Source organism: Polypterus senegalus, chromosome 4 (genome assembly GCF_016835505.1).
Source record: "Polypterus senegalus isolate Bchr_013 chromosome 4, ASM1683550v1, whole genome shotgun sequence".
In the NCBI taxonomy this organism is placed as follows: domain Eukaryota; kingdom Metazoa; phylum Chordata; class Cladistia; order Polypteriformes; family Polypteridae; genus Polypterus; species Polypterus senegalus.
Genome location: NC_053157.1, coordinates 1,918,846 through 1,939,867, shown reverse-complemented (window position 1 = coordinate 1,939,867; position 21,022 = coordinate 1,918,846). Strand labels below are relative to the sequence as shown.

Here is a 21,022-nt window from a genome sequence, read left to right as displayed (position 1 = left end):
AAAGACTTTTTACAATTTTTGACTTTTCAGAGTCAGTTAAATCTCTTTTTTGGCCCATTTTGCCTGAGGAAAACTAGCTGCCTAATAATTCTGCACACCTTGATATAGGGTGTTGATCTCCTTAGGCCACACCCTCCCTCATTACACAAATACACATCACCTGACGTGCTTAAATCCAATAAGCATTCAAGTTAATACAGCTTGGAGTTGGAATATACGCATTAGAAATGATGATATGGTCAAAATACTCACTTGCCTAATAATTGTGCACACAGTGTATGATAACTGCATATATCCAGTGTGTTTACATATAAAACGCGGCGTAGACAGACAAGCTTATGACATAGAAAGACTGGCTGCTTAGTTGCTCTTTAGAGTTTTATTTTATCTTGGCATGATGATTAGTTTTACAATAGCAAGTCTTTATGGATGATGGCTGATGTTCTGTGAAGTCGTGTCTTTAGGTCCTAGCAGAGGATTCTACTTGCATTGGAGGAGTGCTGTCTTTCTCCTTACTGCACGATCCTCTGCTTATGGTGTTCACTTTCTGCCGTTTGGGCCCTTTGCTGTGTCATCTGCAACATTATAGCAAAAAGTATCAGTCGTTCTGGCACAAGTGTTTAGGTGCTGAAGTTGCCTTCCTGAAGTGATGCTTGTCTGCCTTCAGATTGACTCAGTGCTTAGCTTGACAAACTAGATTTTAGCTCTCGGGTTCACCAGCCTGTCTGGTTACTCCAACTGCTTATTATCTAACAGGCCTCAAAATTGGTGAACTGGCTTAAGTAACTACAAAACTCCCAAAATATATCAAAACTCCCACAAGAGGAACGATGACCATAAACCCTCGGATTGTGTACAAAAGGGCAAATAAAGAATCATTATAAATAAAAGATGTATTAACAAAATTCATCAAAACAAAAGGAAGGAGCAAAAATGGACCAAAGGAGTTGCCTAAAAGGCAGTTCAAGTGCAGCAAAGTCCAAATCACAATCCAGAAATGCAAAATTCTTAAGCAGAAGCAAGAAAGTCACAAAAAACCCGACAAACTCCTCAGACAAGCGTGCAGCGATTTCCTGATCTGAGGATGCACAGCTCTTGGCCAGTAGGAGGGCTCAGAAGGAGTGATGTCAGGGTGGCCCCGCCTCCTAAGGTTCCACCCACAAAACACAGGTAATGGAAGTGCAGTTAAAGGAGACAATACACAATCATGAGCATAACTGAAAATACATAAAACGTGAAAACAAAATGAAAATATATAAAATTTCTATAAATACTTCCCTTTAAACCTCCATTTTGACAATGACTCATTTTCTTTTGTAGTTTCAATCAGTAGCAGTTAGTTAGTTATATCTAATGGTGTGTTTATTTTGTTTTACACTTTGTCAAGTGTTACTAAAGCTTTACTTTTGTTTTTATTTAGAAACTGGAAGGAGCTCAACCCACAGGCAGCACAGCTGAGAATGTGGAACCTAATTCTGACCAGCATAAGGTATTCTGTATGGAACCAACATATTTTTGCCTTTTTAGTTACATTCAGTGGATGAATGAGTAATTATCTGCACTTTGTGATCAATTTTTTTATGGCCTGAAAGAGTACCAGGAACTGAAATCCTGGGGTTCATCAGAATCGCAGTACAGACTTGTTCAGCGTTGTCGTTGTTAGTGGACATGGCATCCCATTCTCAGTCTGTTTGTAAATTGTCCGCCGTGATAGAACAGTCCCCACATTGTGCAGAAAGCCTTCTGTGGATTTCGGCCCCCTGTATGCCTTCAGCCCATAAACCGTAGGTCACTACTCGCTGCTTTTCTTTGGTGCAGATGGAGAGTGGAGCTGCCATGTTTAAGAGTGACCTCTGTGACCACAGACATGCCTTGTTTCCACATGTGCCTGGAGAAAGCTGAACAAGCCAGCCTTCACAAAGTGATCACAAAAGTGCAGATAAAAATTGACTTCTACCCTCGTCAATATGTTTAACTTTGCTCTTGCACTTGCAAGGGGGTCGGCTGTCAGTGTGTTTGCTTTAAATGCCAGTTTCCTTACATACCTGTTTGTAATTTGTCTTATTTGCTGCTGTGATTTTTGAAGGTGCTGGAGACTTTAAAAGCTCAGGTACAATCGCAGATGTCACAGATACACCAGCTTCAAATGGAACGTGAGGAGCTGCTGAAGAAAACAGAATCTTCCGTAAGAAAAGTTTCCATTTTCAGCTGTTTTCAGAGGAAGGTCCACTAGTACTAATTTGATTGCAGAGTAGCCTGTTGTGATTTTGTGGGAGGCTTCATTTGTAAAAAGTGGTTAAAATTAAGATTTGTTTCCATGCCTGTCATTTTCAGTTTTGGTGGTGCCTCATGCAGTACATTCAGCCTTTGATTAATCACTTAGACTAGTGGTCCCCCTACGATGCCACTTGGCGGAAGTAAAACAGACCAGCTGCTGCCAACAGTCACTCTTATGGCCTAATTTTCACATTACAGATATCATATTTAGAATTCTGTGTGTATTGTCTGAGAAACAAAGACATCCACATTCATTTCTGACAGATTGCATGTTGCTACTGTCTCTCGTTCCTGTAGGTCCACTCTGTATAACATCTGCAAGATCTGACGGAGTATGCAGCCCAACTCCTCATCTGGGCATTGGTATTGTCCTGTCTGGACATTTTCAACTATTTACTGGCAGGGTACCTGCATGTACTGCAGTGTCACTGCAGATGATTGAAGATATAGTGGCACGTCTGGTGTTCAACCTGCTGAGTTGGACACATGTCACTTCCTTTTTCTGATTACTACACTGGCTGTGATTCTGTAGCACCCATTAAGTTCAAATCCTTCATGTTTACCTACACAGTAGTCAGAGCCTGCATATATGGAGACCCTCTTGAGGTCCTGTGCTCCTTCTCACCTGCTAACGAACAATGTCTGGAGATGCCACCTCAAGTCTCAATCTAGATACTTCATGTGTAGCTGTAGAACGAGTAGCCCACCTCCATCTGAACTGCTGACTCTCACAATGTGTTTAAGAAGTTGAAGACTGATAATGGTTCTGATGAGAGGTTCTTTGTAGCCAAGAAAACAATAACTTTTCATGTTCTCTTAAGTTGTTGCAAAGCAGTCCCCAGACCCCATCATATTGACCTCTTTTGTATCTTATTTTGGATAAGTGAATGAATGTTAATGTAAAAGCTGTATTTCCACTTCATAGTCAAGAGATTTCAGCTAGTCCTCTATAACTCCCTGGACTCAGATTATGTAATGGCAGACAGTGTGACAGCATTGATCTAAAAATTAAAAGGGTGTGCATCACCAGCTACATGTAGTTAAGACCACCCCTGTAGACCTGAACAGAATACCCCACATTTCATCTCTTCCCTTGTGGGTTCATTCTTACCATCGCGGTCAGTGTTAGGCTTGACGACTACTGAAGAGAAGATCAGCACTTCCTCTTCCTTTTACATCTAGAGCGACTAGGCTGATTCCAGGTCTACAGGGGTTGAATTATGAGGAAAGATTAAAAGAGCTGAGCCTTTACAGTTTAAGCAAAAGAAGATTAAGAGGTGACATGATTGAAGTGTTTAAAATTATGAAGGGAATTAGTACAGTGGATCGAGACTTGTATTTTAAAATGAGCTCATCAAGAACACGGGGACACAGTTGGAAACTTGTTAAGGGTAAATTTCGCACAAACATTAGGAAGTTTTTCTTTACACAAAGAACGATAGACACTTGGAATAAGCTACCAAGTAGTGTGGTAGACAGTAAGACGTTAGGGACTTTCAAAACTCGACTTGATGTTTTCTTGGAGGAAGCAAGTGGATAGGACTGGCGAGCTTTGTTGGTGCTGAATGGCCTGTTCTCGTCTAGATTGTTCTAATTCTAATTCTAATTCTATAACCCCAGGCAAATGGACAGAGCACTGGGACAGGCAAAAGAGAAAGTTGCACATTTATTAATGCATTATATATAATATGACCAGAATATAACCAGGCTACAGATGTGAGTGTTGACAATGGCTAAAAATCAGTTCATCTTGAATAGAATACCAGGTATGTCTCTGTCTTAGTGTGTTGGTTGGTTTGTGGTCTGACTTTGCCCATTTGGATGGAGTGGCCTTCTGCGTGAAGGCAGCTGTTGAGAGATGCTCTCCATCTTTCTTAGCCTTTCATTTAAATTCCTCCACCTGAAGCTAAGCATGTCCGAGCCTGGCCAGTATTTGGATGGGAGGCCATCTAAGGAAAGCTTTGGTTGTTTCTGGAAGAGGTGATGGTGAAGAAAGCAGGGGGAGTTTACCCTGTGGTTCTTGTGTGGATCCCAATGCCCCAGTGCACTGACTGGGGCACTGTGCTGTAAATATGGCACCATCCTTCGGAGGATCGTAAAACCGAGGTCCTGACTCTCCGTGGTCATACAAGGTCCATGTGTATCCCGATGGCCTGGTAAAAAAAAGTGCCCACCATGGCCTTGATCCATTCTGGCCCCCTCATCATCTCTTGTCCCTAGTTGGCTGTCTCTCTCAGCCCTTCACCACCTAATAGCTGATGTGTGGTGAGCATACTGGCACAATAATGGCTGCCGTCACATCATCCATCCACATTGGGGGATAGTTGAAGTGACTTCCCTCGGTCTATGTGAAGCACTTTGAGTAGCAAGAAAATCGCCAAATAATATTTAATGAATTATTATTGTCTGGCTTTTCAGCACTGCTCAGCCAAACGCATAAAACAGATCTGCTCATCTCCTTTCCTCTTGGCGACCTTTAGTCCCTCAGCCTGCTGCCTTAGAAAGGGAAGGGACGCTAAACCTTGTCATCTGTCTGGAGTCTCAAACATTTGACCATATCTTCCACTTCAGTTTTTCTTCCTAGAGGAAGAGTGTCTAAGATCCAAGCTTAAAAAGTGCCTACGACGTGTCCGCTCGGGCTTATAGCAAAGCAACCTTGTGAAACTGGCAAAAAGATGATCAGAGTGAAACCTTCAAGCCCCCCAAAGTCCAGCACTTAACAAAGGTTCTGATCTGAACTAGTAGGATCATAAATGTGCCCAATGGAACAACTGGTTTATCCAGCTTCCCTGTATTTAAAAATTAGATATTGTTGAATATTAACTTACATGCCAGGTTAAAATTTTTTAAATTAGATTTTGTTAGATGTTAATAAACACATCATTAGTGTGTATGCCAGGTATTACACTTCATCACAGTGCCGTGGTGCAAAGGCGCTGCAGTGCAGTTCTAAAATCACTCTGTGGTGTGCAAATATCTTATCTTTGGGATCATATTTTGATTTTGAATAAGAATGTCATTTATTAAAGTACCAGCTGTCCCCCGTGGCTCCACTCACATAGCAATAAAACAGGACAAACTTTAATAATCAATAGAAAAATTTAAAACAACAAAATGTAATTAATTCTAGCCAAGCAGAAGGTAGGTACGCTCTAACGCCGAACATTGCGACTGTATCTGATGGTGTTCAGCTCTGACGGGAAAGCATCCACAGTGTTGGGAGAAGAGCAGGTGATCGTGATATCTCTGCTAATCAGCAGCTACCCTCCAAAACACACAAAGCTATGATCTCTCGTTCAAAAACGTCAAACGTTACTCTTTAACAGTCTGTAGATGAGAATGTCTGCTAAACAAACAGGTATCGCTAGCTAAGTGGAAGCAAGGTCCAACACGTGGCAAGAGGCAGAGCGACTCGAACGGAGGCTGGTGCCCCTGCCTGCTTCCCCCTCCCCTCGGCCTGCTGCATGTCTCGCGGATTTGCTCAAATAAATCGGCACCGCAAGCAAACTATGATACTTAGCACGATGAGAGAAGTCACAAAATCAGCAAATTATAGAAAAAAACGATTTAAATCCATTAAGTAGGTCTCTCGTGAAAAGTGGACAGACGGAGAGATGTTGGATTTTATAGAATAATATAAAGGTATTATGGAGGTAGGCGAACAGAAATTGATGCTGCTTTTGTAATGTTACTATACCTCCATTGTTCATCCTTTTTTGTGGTAGGTTTTTTTTAATAAATTCCGGTTTACTTGTGGATTTTTTGCTTTGGGGTACACTTCCAAGTGGTGAAAATCATTTTAGAGTTGGATATTTATTTATTTATACTTCTGTAAGAGAGCAAAATGTTCAAGGGTGTATATCATTTGTATACTAATGTGTGCTCAGTAACCTAATTGAATGTGTGTTAACAACAGGGTTTGCAATGATTTGTGTAGTGTGGCGTGTGGTTGTCTTAGGGAACATCAGGCTCACAGCAGAATATATTTTGGGGCGCCGACCTGGCTGTCCCCCATTTACTTAACAGTATGAACAACTACTACTCTCTGCTGTAATAAAGAAACAAAAATATGGCCACCAGAGTAACATGGCCAGTATAAAAACGGCCATTTTGTCTACCATCAAAAGCTTGACAAGCTCCTTTGCACTCTGGTGGCTTGAGTAAGAAGTGACGCCTCCTTCTGGGTGGTCGTGTTTTTATGGCTGAGGGACCAGAAGGGCGGAACCAGTTGCCTTCATTGGGTATTTTTTTTTTTTCTTTTCTTTCTTTTCTGCACTTTGGAGGAAGATAAAGACCAAACATTTAGTGTCAGTGCCCCCTCTTGTGACAAAATTTACTTTATTCCCAATTTGTATTTATTATTAATATATTTTCGTATGTAGGTTTTTCAGGCTGTTTTCGAATTCTAAATAAAGTTTGACACAAGTGTGTTAACATACAATGTATGCTTTCCTGTGGCATTATAGAAAAAGATCCAGAAAGCTTTTGACCACTAATGAAAATAAGATCATTTTCATGAAAAATCTATTGTAACTCTAAATGCATTCTTTGTTCCAATAGTGAGAAGACAGTAGTCTGACTGAGATTCCGGACTTTTATTTTCCTTTTCCTTTTTCATATATTAAGTATTGTAATCATCCAAAAATTCAACCTCGAGATTTTGATGATTCTCGATATTCTAGACCTCCCCGAGCCCAAAAGTACCATTTTTGGAATTCTGTCTGTCTGTCTGTCTGTCTGTCTGTGTGTGTGTGTGTGTGTGTGTGAGTTTGTGTAAACACAATAACTTGAGTACACTTTTACTTCAGTCAACCAAATTTTTCTTACAAGTATTAGGCACAAAACGTAGATTTCTATTAACCTTTGGGCTATTTCCACTAACAAGAAATGGTACTGTACCTTTTATTCATGTAGCTGCAGAGTGTGATTTATTCAACTTTTATAATAATTGTTCAATTTATTATTGATTTGATTTGTTGTTGATGATTCTTTAATGTACATAATATAAAAATATAATCATTGTCTTGCGGTTTACTCTTCAAATATCCATCCCCGTATATGAGAAATTCCATGGGGAGAGCACTCCCAATATTTTTAAATTATTTTCACTTTTCTTAACAGCTTGTAGCAGCAGTCGGAAGTGCAGAAGATGCAACAGGATCTCGAATTGCAGAGCTAGAGAAAAGACTGTCATCCATGCAAGGCGAGACTGAAAAGTTAAAGGTTGGTGTACACAGATTTCTGCTCTTAAAGCGGGTTCTTTTCAGTATTTTAACTTAGTGTATGCTCTTTTTATATTGTGTACAAAATGTAATTGTGAGTATTTTACCTTCCTTCTTGACATAACTGGAAATTTATCACATCATGGCGCATGTGCCAGAGTCGCTCTAATGAAGAGTAAAGCACATTTCACATACAGTATGTTACATTTGACCCCTTATTATGGGATCGGTAAGCAGTTGACGGTGTGCGTCTCACACGTGTTTCTTTCTTGTGCCCATTCAGAATGTGATTGTTATTGGAGTCATTGTTTCTTGTCAACTACTTGGAGGCCGAAGCAACTTATTCCTTGAGTTCATTATGTCAATATATTGCGAGGGGCCGGGTTTTCACACATCACTGCTCGATTGGTGACTAAACTGTGAGATCAGATAAAGCTGCTTTAAACATAGGCAGATACAAAGAGGGTATGTGGGTGCAATTCACAAAGAAAATGGGCAGATTTAAAGGTATCTGTGAATGTGACATGGAAGTAGTTGGTGGGTGCCCCTACCGTACATTCATCACAAGCATCAAACCCTGCCGGATTAATATATAAATCGTGACACAATTAAAATGACTGATTATTGATCTACTGTTTAATGAAACACTAAGGTCTGCGTGTGTCTTGTCTCTCAGAGTAATCTGATTGGTCAGTTTGGCTTCGGTGTGATTGGTCAGTTTCACTTTGGTAACATAATTGAAAGAGGAAGTGCAGGTGTGTGAGACACACAAGGAGGAGAAAAGGCATAGGAGGGCCCAATGAGAGAGTTGCCTGCAAAGACTGAATGTATAAAAGCAGACTGGAGGCGAGCAGAACACCTCGAAAATAATGACAGAGTCTGAGAAGAAGTATTTAAGAGGATGCACTCAAGAGGAAGAGCGCCTGTCCAGAGAGACTCAGATACCAAGGAATGGTGTTGAAGGTCCAAGATGGGCAGCAGATAGCCAATATTCTTAAATTATTCTGTTTCTGGTCTTTGACAGGAGGCATGACTAATTATAACATCATCTAAATCTTATAATCTAGTGGAGTATGACGTCACAAGATGTTTATCTGTCTGACTCGTCTATGGGTTCTCTATGTGTTTATATTTAGCCACCTTTTAGCTTCTCTTCATGTGGCTGGTTAATCATCTTTATATTCACAAATTTTTGCACTGGAGAGTATTAATTAGCACTTACAAGTAAAACTGTCACTGTTCTCTGTACACAAGTATAATCCACCTCAGTAAAAGGGTAAGTGTTTGTGCGTCTTTCCGGCTGCTGTGTCTCAGTCATTCCAAAAGATGTTGCGTCACAAACATTTTTGTAATAAAATGCATTGCATTTGTCATTCCAGTAGATGGCGCATCACAAACATTAACACTGCTTTAACAAATCACACATACCCAATGGCATATAACAGAGATGTATGCATTGCACGAGGCACAGTAAACTTGAATGCTGAGCTCTACGTCGATTACTTAAATTTCAACCTGTCTTAGATGGTTGCATGGACTGGGTGCTGGTCAAGGTTGTGGGCTCCAGCGACAGTTGGGCATCTGTTGGTGAAGAGAGATTCCCTGATCTTGACATTGCTGACGGTGCTGTGATCTTTAATGGAGGCTCTGATCGGGGCTGTCAAGAGTGACTGAGCGAGGAGTCTGAGTGTCTGGGCTTGTGAGGGTCCTGATAAAAACCAACATCCAGGCCTTCAGTGACCTCTTGGGCACAGCCATCAGCAATGAGTCTGTCTGCAGAGAGAGTGTCGACCTCGTCATCGAGAGGTTTACTTACCTCAACGGTGGCATTCGTGGCTCTGGTGACTCTTCCTGTGAAGTCAGTAGATGGATTAGGAGAGCATGGGGGGTCATGAGGTCCCTGTAAAGAGGTGTATGGCGCTCCAGATATCTGTACAAAAGGGCGAAGGTCCAAGTCATTAGAGTCCTGGTGCTCACTGTCTTGCTATATGGTTGCGAGACATGGATGCTATCCAGTGACCCGAGACGAAGACTGGACTCCTTCATGTGTGTCTCTCTGGAAAATCCTTGGGTACCGTTGGTTTGACTTTGTGTTGCTCACGGAGTCCCAAATGAGGCACATGACCTGCATTGTGAGGGAGCGTCAGTTACAGCAGTATGGCCATGTGGCGCAATTACCTGAGAATGATCCGGCTCATTGTTGAGGACCTGAGTGGCTGGACCAGGCCAAGGGGTCACCCACATAACACCTGGCTGCGGCAGATAGAGGGTCCATGTGTCTGCCTGGGGGGATGCCAACCAGGATCCCAGGCTGTTTCATTGTGTAGTGGGTGCTCCCCAACCTGACCGGACCTTAGATGGGTGTCACAGCTAGTGACCCTATAAACGTGTAATTACTTTCCATTCACCTGGGAGTGTGGTGATCAGCTGGTTGCTTTAAATGGGATTATTTCATATGCACATGTGCTCTGACAGATGTGAACACTGGATGCTTCACATTTATGCTTCCTAATGAGATTATGGATCCACAAGTCCCCCACTAATGCACGAACATCCTTAAATTGGAGTGAGAAATGACTGACCTGCTACAAAATACAGAATGTTGGCAAAATGAGTTTTTGATTTCAGCCCATCTCCTGGTGTTGACATTAAATAGCCACAATTTTGACTCGAGCGACAGAACTTGAAATGGTGGTCTGCAGATGCATATTTCAGTGTACATGTGACTAGAGTGACACCTATAATGACTGACATTGTAGGTGAAAAATATGGAGTGTGAAACGGTGACAAATGAGGTTAGGGTGAATTTGTGTTAATAAAACACAAAGAAAATGTTGATAAATTTCATCACGCAATTTCTATATAAATGTTCAGGTTTCTGTAGTGTCCATTTCAGCATTACTGTGTGATTTGTCTCAAATTTCCATTTTCTCTGTTTTTTTCTTTTCAGAGTGAAGTACAGAGCTTATCAAATGCAAAAGCAGAACTGGAGCAACAGCTAAATACAGCAAATTCCAGCACTGCCATTCTACAGAATGAAAAAAGTAAACTTCAGAAAGAAGTGGCGGAATCTAAAAAGGAGCAGGATGACCTCTTGATGCTTCTTGCTGACCAAGACCAGAAAATCTCCTCACTGAAGAACAAGTTAAAGGATTTAGGAGAACCGGTAGGATGCGTTTCCTGTGTATATCGTGGATTTGTTGGGGTCTGGGTGTGTGTGTGTTAAGTCTGGTTTACGTTCATGAACACACTTCAGCTTTATTCAATAACAAGATGGAGTGGAGCTGCTGGCTGTGGTGTTGTGAACAACTGAAACTGGCAGTTTGTGGCTGTCGGACAATTTTCCTATAAACTTATTGGTAACACTTTAGGTTTAGGTACGGCCAAAATGCATCTATTCTTCATTTACTCTTAGGTAACAAGACCTTAACAAAGGCTTCTTTTAGTCTTATTTATGGTTTGTTTGTTTGTTTATTTATCTATTTATTTATTTATAACACACTTTAAAAACAACATCAAGGCTGACCAAAGCGGTAAGTGGGTTATTCATGCCTGTGCAGTATAGCATGTGATATGCTGGTAAAGTTACTTCTGAGTATGGATGGATGGATGGATGGATGGATGGATGGATGGATGGATAGATAGATAGAGACAGGGGTCCTCGGGTTACGACACACTTCCATTCCTACAACAGTGATTGTAACCCGAATTTTGGTGTAAGTCGAAACACACCCTAGCCTAGGTCACTTACCTATCCTAACACATTTAAAATCATAATCTATAACATAAAAACACAACTAAGCTACAGAAAAAGGAAAAGGACATAAATATACTGTACTGTAGTAACAGAAAAAATGAGTGTAAAAAAATTCCTTACCTTTTTATTACTTTCCAATGTCTAATTTCACTTCCATCGTGATGGCTTTCCCCTTCTTCGAAGCACTGCCGTCTGAAGACTCTGACTTTCATTTAGGAGCCATGATAAGGGACAAAAAGTCGGCAAACAAAATAACACAAACGGAACACTTCCTCCGCGCGCAACCAAACATTCGCCAACTCCCTCCCTCATACGCCGTGTTACTGCGTATTCTTCTGCTGCGCGCAACCAAACTAGTTCACCCACTTAGTCTGCAAGTACTACGCTAACGGCGTAAGCCGAAGCACTCGTGTCTTGATTTTTTTTTTTAAGTTTTTATGGGAAATGAGCTTTGTAAACTCGATACGTCGTATGTCGAGACGTTGTAACCTGAGGACCCCCGTAGATGGAACTTTACTTGTCATCCAGTAATAACATTGAAAGTTAGGTAGTGCCGTGCCACCTTCAGCTTTATGTCTTTGTAAAATTACCTTTTGAATTTCTTTTATAATAGATAGATAGATAGGAAAGGTGCTATATAATAGATAGATAAAAAGAACTTTGTTTGTCCCGGGAAGGAAATTTGGCTTTTTACAGAAGCCATTTAAATAAGTAATAGATAGGTAGGTAAATAAATATACACACACACACTTTGGTCTGAACACACCACAGGATGAACAGTTTTGACTTGGCACTCACGGCCAGGCGCTATAAAGGTGTATTGCTGTCACTGTAAGGGACCGCCAGTCACATTTCTTGACACACTTCTGCTGAATAATACGTTGGCTGAAAGCCCTCAATGTTGGTGTGTCGGAGAGAGGATGTCCAGCATTGTTCATTTTGACACTCAGTTTTGTTTTAATTCTCTCCTCCACTAGGGTGGAATGGTGGCTGTGAGGCTAGGGATCTGCATTGGCAATCGGAAGGTTGCTGGTTTGAATCCCGTAAATGCCAAAAGTGACTGTACTTCGTTGGGCCCTTGCAATTACTCCGTCCCGGGTATGACGTTATCCAGCATCCAGCCCTGTATGTAGGCCTGCCAGCCTACACAGTGGGACACTTCAGCCTCCATTAAAAAAAAACCTCACACTGCTCGGTGCTGAGGTATCGGCCATCGCATGGCTGCACTCGGGTCCTAATCTGGGTGGTGGTGGGTATCAGCACCTGCTCCTAACCCCTCTCCCTCTGTCTCCACTACTTCCAGGGGGTCCAGAGAACGTCCCACAACTGACTGCCCATTTTATTAGCTTGTTGATTTGGAGGTCCTGAAGTGACGTCACCAACCCAGCCCATCACAGAGTTGTAGAAGGGTGTCCCTACCCACATTAAAGGAACGCAGTCTCCTAAGGACAAAAAAAAGTCAGTTCTGCCATTCCTTCTGTAGTTCCTCTGTGTTATGAGACCAGTCCAACCTGTCATTGATGTGGACCCCCAAGTACTTGTAGGAGTGTGGACCACCTCAACATCCACTACCTGAATAGTGACTTAGACATAGAAAATCTTTGCTGCGTCACATGTCAGTAAGCAGTTCTCGCCCCGATTCCTCTCCATTGTCTCATCCCCCTTATCAGTGCACCCCCATAAGTGCAGAATCATCTGGGATTGCACCTGAGCCAGATGTCAAGTGTCTCAGTTGAAGGGTCTAAACACTTTTGTTTTTTAATACATTTTGTACAAATTCCTAAAATCCTCTTGTCACTTTGTCATTGTGAGTTATTGAGTGCTTGATTAAGGAAAAGATTCCTTGAAATGATTTTAACACAACAGGTCTGAGGACATTTCTGAATCCACTCTATGCTGTTTGTAACATGGCTCATGTTTGTTTTGTGCAGATTGAAGATGAAGATGATCTAGATTCTAAAGATCAAGATGATGATGATGATGATGAAGGTGATGATGAAGATGATGATGAGGAAGAAGAAGAGGATGAAGAAGAGGATGAAGATGACTCCTAATTTTGTACTCTAGCAAAGTAGATTGCACAGACACAAGGAGAAGAAGCAAACCCGTGCTGGACCTGAACGGTGTGTGGCGGCGCGTAGACCAGAAGAGGACCGACCGGCCTTGGACTTAAAAACTGCCAAGCTGTTGTGGGACACGTCAAGCAGCTTCCTTCAGCTTGGTTTCTTACCCAATACACTATTTTGTTTTAGAATATATTTTAATAACAGAATTTGACTATTTGTTTAATGGAACGATAACTCTCTCCATGACAAGGAGGACAGCTGTTCATAATGTCCTAAATATGTCGGTTCTTCATGTAAAATATTTGTTTAGATTATTTTTAAAGATTTTTTTTTTAATTTCTGACTCACCTACATTATTATTATTATTATTTTTTTTTTTTTGCTTAGTAAAGCAGTGTCCTCTTTTAGCATGTTGCCATCTATTAAAATATATTTACATGCAACACTGAAGAAAGGCAAATTTCCAAGTGTAGTTTGTAAAAAGATGAGTTCTGTCACATTGCTGCATTAAGACAAAAATAAAAGTCCTGTGCTTTTTTGTTTTTATCTGTAGCTGTTATGAGCTTCTGGAAGTGAAGGTCTAAAGGACAGCTGCCGCCAGTCGTGACAAATAAATATAAATGAAGGTGCCTTCTCCATTTTCAAGCTGTATATCTCGAAACCAGGAAATGAACCAAATTCTGAAATTAACACTGTAAAATGGCTCGCCTTGCTGGAATTCTATGAAAGAAGATTTCCGTATTTTTTGCTAGTTGTTGTAATGGCTCAGCTGTATCACTGAGCGTAAAAGTTTGATTATATAATTTATGGCTTGTATGCCCAGAGGAATAAATGATGAAACACTTGTATCTAGACAAATGTCTGAAATGGAGCTTTCTTGCCTTGTGGGTAATGGGACGTTTCTGATGGTGGTTTGTGAAACGCTGAGGCGCACACTGGTGGCATTTCATCTTACTGCACATTCCGCTCTACGTCTTCTAGAAATGCTTATTCCCAAGATGTGATTTTTGATAAAAGGTGTTTTCAAATTAATAAAACAGAGTTGGGTTAAATTGTCAGCTTTGCAAGTTTGATGTCTCTGTGCAAGAAGAACTGTTGGCAAACACCTGAGCTCCCCCAGACCCTCAACCCACCACCAGAGGTATGGCGTTATTAAGAATTATCATGCCGTCCATTGTTGATGGGCACCTGGAACCTCTGCAGCAGTGCTAAGCTAACCTTCTCTGTATGTTTGTGTTGTACTGCAGATTAACACCAGGAGATGAGAACATGGCAGCTTCATCACTTGTTGGATTGCTGAAGTCCTGCGGCACGTCCGGCTTGACCAGGCTGAACGCTAAAGGTGAGGCTGCTGTGGGGTCTGCAGCTTAGACTTAAACAGGAGCCTCAGCACGGGACGACGGCTCCTTGCCTTACGTACGGTCATCTGAAAAAGTAAGCACATTCGATGAAGTGTTTCTTTTTTTACTTTCTCATATACAAAGCATAAGGAAAGTATTGTAATCGTCCAAAAATGTGATCTCGAGATTTTGACGAATCTCGACGTTTTAGACCTCCCTGAGTCTGAAAATACTATTTTTGGAATTATGTCTGTCTGTAAACATGATATTTCACTTAGGTCAACGAAATTTATCATATGACTATTAGGTAGAAAATATTGATTTCTATCAACGTTTGGGCTATTTCTACTAACCAGAAGTGGAACGTTTTTATTCATGCAGCAGCAGAGTCTGATTTATTCAAATTTACTTCTATAATAATTGTTCAGTATGTTATTAATTTGGTTTGATTTGTTGTTGCTGGTTCTTGTAATGTACATAATATAAAAATATGCTCATTGTCTTGTGGTTTACTCTTCAAACATCCATCCCCATATCTGAGTATACAAGAAAGTCCAGGGGGGACCACTCCTCATTTTTTAACATATATGGACATACCAGGATTTGATCTCCATTTAAATTGTATCTGTAGACTAGAAGGCATGCAGACCACCGGTCCTCAAATAAACGTGGCTCAAACAGAGCTGGGGTAGCATACTTTTATGGTGGAGGACCAAATTGTTAATAGCAGTGAATACTATGAGCCATATAGAAAATGGAGATGCCACACTAAACCCAGGTAGTCAAGTCCTGGGGGCCGACCCCCTGTGGATGCAGGTTTTTTGTCCCAACCAGCTTCTTTTTTTAATTGGACTCCTGGGCTAATTAAGTGATGTGTTATTCCCTAAGTTATGTGTTTTGGGAACAATATAGAAATCAGAAAACTAAGTTTGGCACAAAAAAAATATAAATATATATATATATATATATACAGTGGTATGAAAAACTATTTGCCCCCATCCTGATTTCTTATTCTTTTGCATGTTGGTCACACAAAATGTTTCTGATCATCAAACACATTTAACCATTAGTCAAATATAACACAAGTAAACACAAAATGCAGTTTTTAAATGATGGTTTTATTATTTAGGGAAAAAAAAATCCAAACCTACATGGCCCTGTGTGAAAAAGTAATTGCCCCTGAACCTAATAACTGGTTGGGCCACCCTTAGCAGCAATAACTGCAATCAAGCGTTTGCGATAACTTGCAATGAGTCTTTTACAGCTCTGGAGGAATTTTGGCCCACTCATCTTTGCAGAATTGTTGTAATTCAGCTTTATTTGAGGGTTTTCTAGCATGAACCGCCTTTTTAAGGTCATGCCATAGCATCTCAATTGGATTCAGGTCAGGACTTTGACTAGGCCACTCCAAAGTCTTCATTTTGTTTTTCTTCAGCCATTCAGAGGTGGATTTGCTGGTGTGTTTTGTGTCATTGTCCTGTTGCAGCACCCAAGATCGCTTCAGCTTGAGTTGACGAACAGATGGCGGACATTCTCCTTCAGGATTTTTGGTAGACAGTAGAATTCATGGTTTCATCTATCACAGCAAGCCTTCCAGGTCCTGAAGCAGCAAAACAACCCCAGACCATCACACTACCACCACCATATTTCACTGTTGGTATGATGTTCTTTTTCTGAAATGCTGTGTTCCTTTTATGCCAGATGTAACGGGACATTTGCCTTCCAAAAAGTTCAACTTTTGTCTCATCAGTCCACAAGGTATTTTTCCAAAAGTCTTGGCAATCATTGAGATGTTTCTTAGCAAAATTGAGACGAGCCCTAATGTTCATTTGCTTAACAGTGGTTTGCATCTTGGAAATCTGCCATGAAGGCCGTTTTTGCCCAGTCTCTTTCTTATGGTGGAGTCGTGAACACTGACCTTAACTGAGGCAAGTGAGGCCTGCAGTTCTTTAGATGTTGTCCTGGGGTCTTTGTGACCTCTCGGATGAGTCGTCTCTGCGCTCTTGGGGTAATTTTGGTCGGCCGGCCACTCCTGGGAAGGTTCACCACTGTTCCATGCTTTGCCATTTGTGGATAATGGCTCTCACTGTGGTTCGCTGGAGTCCCAAAGCTTTAGAAATGGCTTTATAACCTTTACCAGACTGATAGATCTCAATTACTTCTGTTCTCATTTGTTCCTGAATTTCTTTGGATCTTGGCATGATGTCTAGCTTTTGAGGTGCTTTTGGTCTACTTCTCTGTGTCAGGCAGCTCCTATTGAAGTGATTTCTTGATTGAAACAGGTGTGGCAGTAATCAGGCCTGGGGTGGCTACGGAAATTGAACTCAGGTGTGATACACCACAGTTAGGTTATTTTTAACAAGGGGCAATTACTTTTTCACACAGGGCCATGTAGGTTTGGATTTTTTCTCCTAAATAATAAAACCATCATTTAAAAACTGCATTTTTTGTTTACTTGTGTTATATTTGACTAATGGTTAAATGTGTTTGATGATCAGAAACATTTTGTGTGACAAACATGCAAAAGAATAAGAAATCAGGAAGGGGGCAAATAGTTTTTCATACCACTGTATATATATATATATATATATATATATATATATATATATATATATATATATATATATAAAATATACTCAGCAAAAAAAGAAACGTCCCTTTTTCAGGACTGTGTATTTCAACAATAATGTTTTAAAAATCCAAATAACTTTCCAGATCTTCATTGTAAAGGGTTTAAACAATGTTTTCCATGCATGTTCAATTAACCATAATCAATGAATTAACATGCACCTGTGGAATGGTCGTTAAGACCTTAACATCTTACAGAAAGTAGGCATTTAAGGTCACAGTTCTAAAAACGCAGGACACTAAAGAGACTTGTCTACCGACTGTGAAAGATGCCCAGGGTCCCTGCTCATCTGCGTGAACGTGCATTAGGCCTGCTGCAGGGAGGCATGAGGACTGCTGAATAAATTGCCATGTCCGCACTGTGAGACGCCTAAGACAGTGCTACAGGGAGACACGGAGGACAGCTGATCATCCTCACAGTGGAAGACCACGTGTAACAACACCTGCACAGGATCGGTACATCCGAATATCACACCTACGTGACAGGTACAGGATGGCCACAACAACTGCCCGAGTCACACCAAGAACACACAATCCCTCCATCAGTGCTCAGACTGTCCGCAATAGGCTGAGAGAGGCTGGACTGAGGGCTTGTAGGCCTGTTGTAAGGCAGGTCCTTACCAGACATCACCAGCAACAACGCCGCCTATGGGCACAAACCCACCTTCGCTGGACCAGACAGGAGTGGCAAAAAGTGCTCTTCACTGATGAGTCACGGTTTTGTCTCACCAGGGGTGATGGACGGATTCGTGTTTATCGTCGAAGGAATTGAGCACGTCTGGGACCTGCTGGATCGCAGGGTGAGGGCTAGGGCCATTCCCCCCAGAAATGTCCAGGAACTTGCAGGTACCTTGGTGGAAGAGTGGGGTAACATCTCACAGCAAGAACTGACACATCTGGTCCAGTCCATGAGGAGGAGATGCACTGCAGTACTTCAAGCAGCTGGTGGCCACACCACAGACTGACTGGTACTTTTGATTTTGAGCCTCCCTTCATTCAGGGACACATTGTGAAACATTTTTAGTTTATGTCTTAGTGTGTTGACTCTTTTAGTGTTCATACAAATATTTACACATTAAGTTTACTGAAAGTAAAAACAGTTGAAAGTCAGAGGACATTTCTTTTTTTGCTGAGTATATATGTATATTAAAATGTACCAAGCAGTTATATGGAAATAATGTAGGTTTTTCTTTTTAGCAATATTTTCATCTTGATTTTCATTCTACTTTTCATCCATCCATCCATTATCCAACCCGCTATATCCTAACACAGGGTCACGGGGGTCTGCTGGAGCCAATCCCAGCCAACACGTGCAAGGCAGGAAACAAACCTGGGCAGGGCGCCAGCCCACCGCAGGGCACACACACACACAAGGGACAAGTTGGGGTCGCCAATGCACCTCACCTGCATGTCTTTGGACTGTGGGAGGAAACCCACGCAGACACGGGGAGAACATTCAAACTCCACGCAGGGAGGACCTTCTACTTTTTCAAGGTGTTCTAATTGTTTAATTAACAAATTATTTACTAATTAGTGGCTCTGACTCTAAAGTAGTTGCAGCCTTTGATTATTCCGTGTTGCTCGCCTGGGTGTCTGCTTTGCTCGTTTTAAATTGTCATTATTAAGATGCAGTGAAGGGGGAAAAACTGCACAGAGAAAGGGTGAAATATAAAGAAATCAACAAAAGAGAGTTGAGCATTTAAATCGATAGCAAAAGCAGAAATATTTCTAAATGTCTTATAAATGTAAAAATCATCCTGCTATGGTTTTCTGAATGTAGAATAAAAGAAAAATAATCCCAGCTAATTCAATGAGCTCAGTGCTATCAGGTGTTGTCATGGATTAGGAAACTGGTTGGAACAAAAACCTGCAGCCACCGGGGGTCCTCGGGACTGAGTTTGGGAAGCGCTGGTCTAGTCCAGTCCATGTGTTAGTGACAAACATTAACTTTAAAAGCAGAATCTGCTTTAATTATAAAACATTTTATTAACTGCTATTAAGTGAAATGCTCAAAGAAGAGAGCAGATCTAGTTATGAGCATTAAACTGCTTATTTTGATTTGATATACTTTGTTAATCCTTGAGGGGAAATTGTCTTTTTGCATGACTTGTGGAGGCCAGAGGTCAGAGTGCAGGGTCAGCCATTGTACAGAACCCCTGGAGCAATTGGTCAGGTTAAGGGCCTTTCTCAGTGGCCCAACAGAGTAGGATCTCTTCTGGCAGTAACAGGATTTTAACCCTTAAACTGCCACATTCTTGGGGGTTAATGCACCCCTGGACACCAAATACTTTTTTGCTGCACTTTTTAAGTAAACGTCACAATTCACAAAGAAAAAGTGAAATTTAAATAGAACACATTTTTTTCTATGCAAAGAGCATCACAATTCCTGTGACACTGATCATTTTACACAGTGCCAATGAACTGTAAAAACTATTTAAAAAAAAAACTACTGTAGTATGTAGAAGGTGCAACTGACTCCATTGATGAAATTCAGCAAATCACCGAACCAACTGCGCTTGAGCTGGCTGCACACAAACACACAGAAGCCAACGCTGACTCTGGCAGTTTAGTCTAGTGCAGCGGCTGAATCCCAGGGACCGTGATGGGACAGTAGTGCTGCAGGGGGCGCCAGTGGTCACGAGCTGGCTGCTCATCAAGTGTACGGCACTGACTGATCAGCTCCGGCATGCTGGCAAATTGCACTGGGAAACAACTATAGCTGGTTGTGGCATTCAATGAATGTATGTCACAGAATGTGCATCGCCAAGTATGCTCTGCTCAGGCGTACTGGCAAATTGAATTGGGAACCGACTATAGCCAGTTCCGGTGATTTATGGTTTAACTGGCCACCTTCCAGATACCAGCGCAGATCCTTAGCCACAAAGCGCCATCCTGTGTTCAATCTGTTAAAATCTACTTGCCTTTCCCAAGGTTTCTTCCATTTTTCCCTACAAGGATTTTTTTTGGGAGTTTTTCCTTATCTTCTTAGGGAGTCAAGGCTGGGGCGCTGTCAAGGGGTAGGGTATGTGAAAGCCCATTGCGGCACTTCCTGTGTGATTTTGGACTCTACAAAAATAAACTGTATTGTATGATGGTTAGCGCAACAATTAATTCATTGCAAAACTGTGTCCCTGTTAATACAACATGCTTCCGCTAGGTAGACAGAACTTTTACTTGTCCCTTGGGGGAAATTCGGCAAAAAAAGTGCTTTAGGATGCACACCTTGGGCTGTCGAGTCCCAGGCGCCAGCAGGCCGCCCTCGATAGGTAGGTAGATTCGGGGCCGTCTTAACGCATGGGCACACTGGGCAGTTGCCCGGGCGCCCCATGCTAATCTATGTGTGTTGGGACTTGCTGAGTGGTTGTGTAGGTAGGGGTCCCAGTGCACTGCTTTGCCTGGGAGGGTCTGTAAGGAGCTCTCCATGCAGGTGAAAGAAGCCATCATTAAGCTGCGAAAACGGAAAAAAACCATCCGAGAAATGGCTACAATATTACGAGTGGCAAAATCTCCAGTTTGGTACATCGTGAGAAAGAAAGAGAGCACTGGTGAACTCAGCAACGCAAAAAGACCTGGACGTCCACGAAAGACAGTGGTGGACAATCTCAGAATCATTTCCATGGTGAAGAGAAACCCCTTCACAACAGCCAGCCAAGTGAACCCTAACTAACTAACTAACCCTAATGCTAATTTCTCCAGGGCTTGGTAGGCGTATGGATATCCAAGTCTGCCATA

The 21,022-nt window shown here is 41.6% G+C and overlaps 1 protein-coding gene across 4 annotated transcripts in view; it reads left to right on the top strand.

The window, feature by feature from the left end:
* The window catches only part of uso1 (USO1 vesicle transport factor), a 128,152-nt gene extending 113,976 nt beyond the window's left edge, over nt 1-14,176 (top strand). For all 4 annotated transcript variants that reach the window (XM_039750139.1, XM_039750137.1, XM_039750138.1 and 1 more), the window contains 5 exons: nt 1,421-1,489; nt 2,087-2,185; nt 7,399-7,500; nt 10,450-10,665; nt 13,188-14,176. In XM_039750139.1, coding sequence (XP_039606073.1) covers nt 1,421-1,489; nt 2,087-2,185; nt 7,399-7,500; nt 10,450-10,665; nt 13,188-13,310 — 609 coding nt within the window. In that variant the 3' untranslated portion in view covers nt 13,311-14,176. The remainder of the gene's footprint in view (nt 1-1,420; nt 1,490-2,086; nt 2,186-7,398; nt 7,501-10,449; nt 10,666-13,187) is intronic.
* The last annotated feature ends 6,846 nt before the right edge of the window (nt 14,177-21,022 follow it).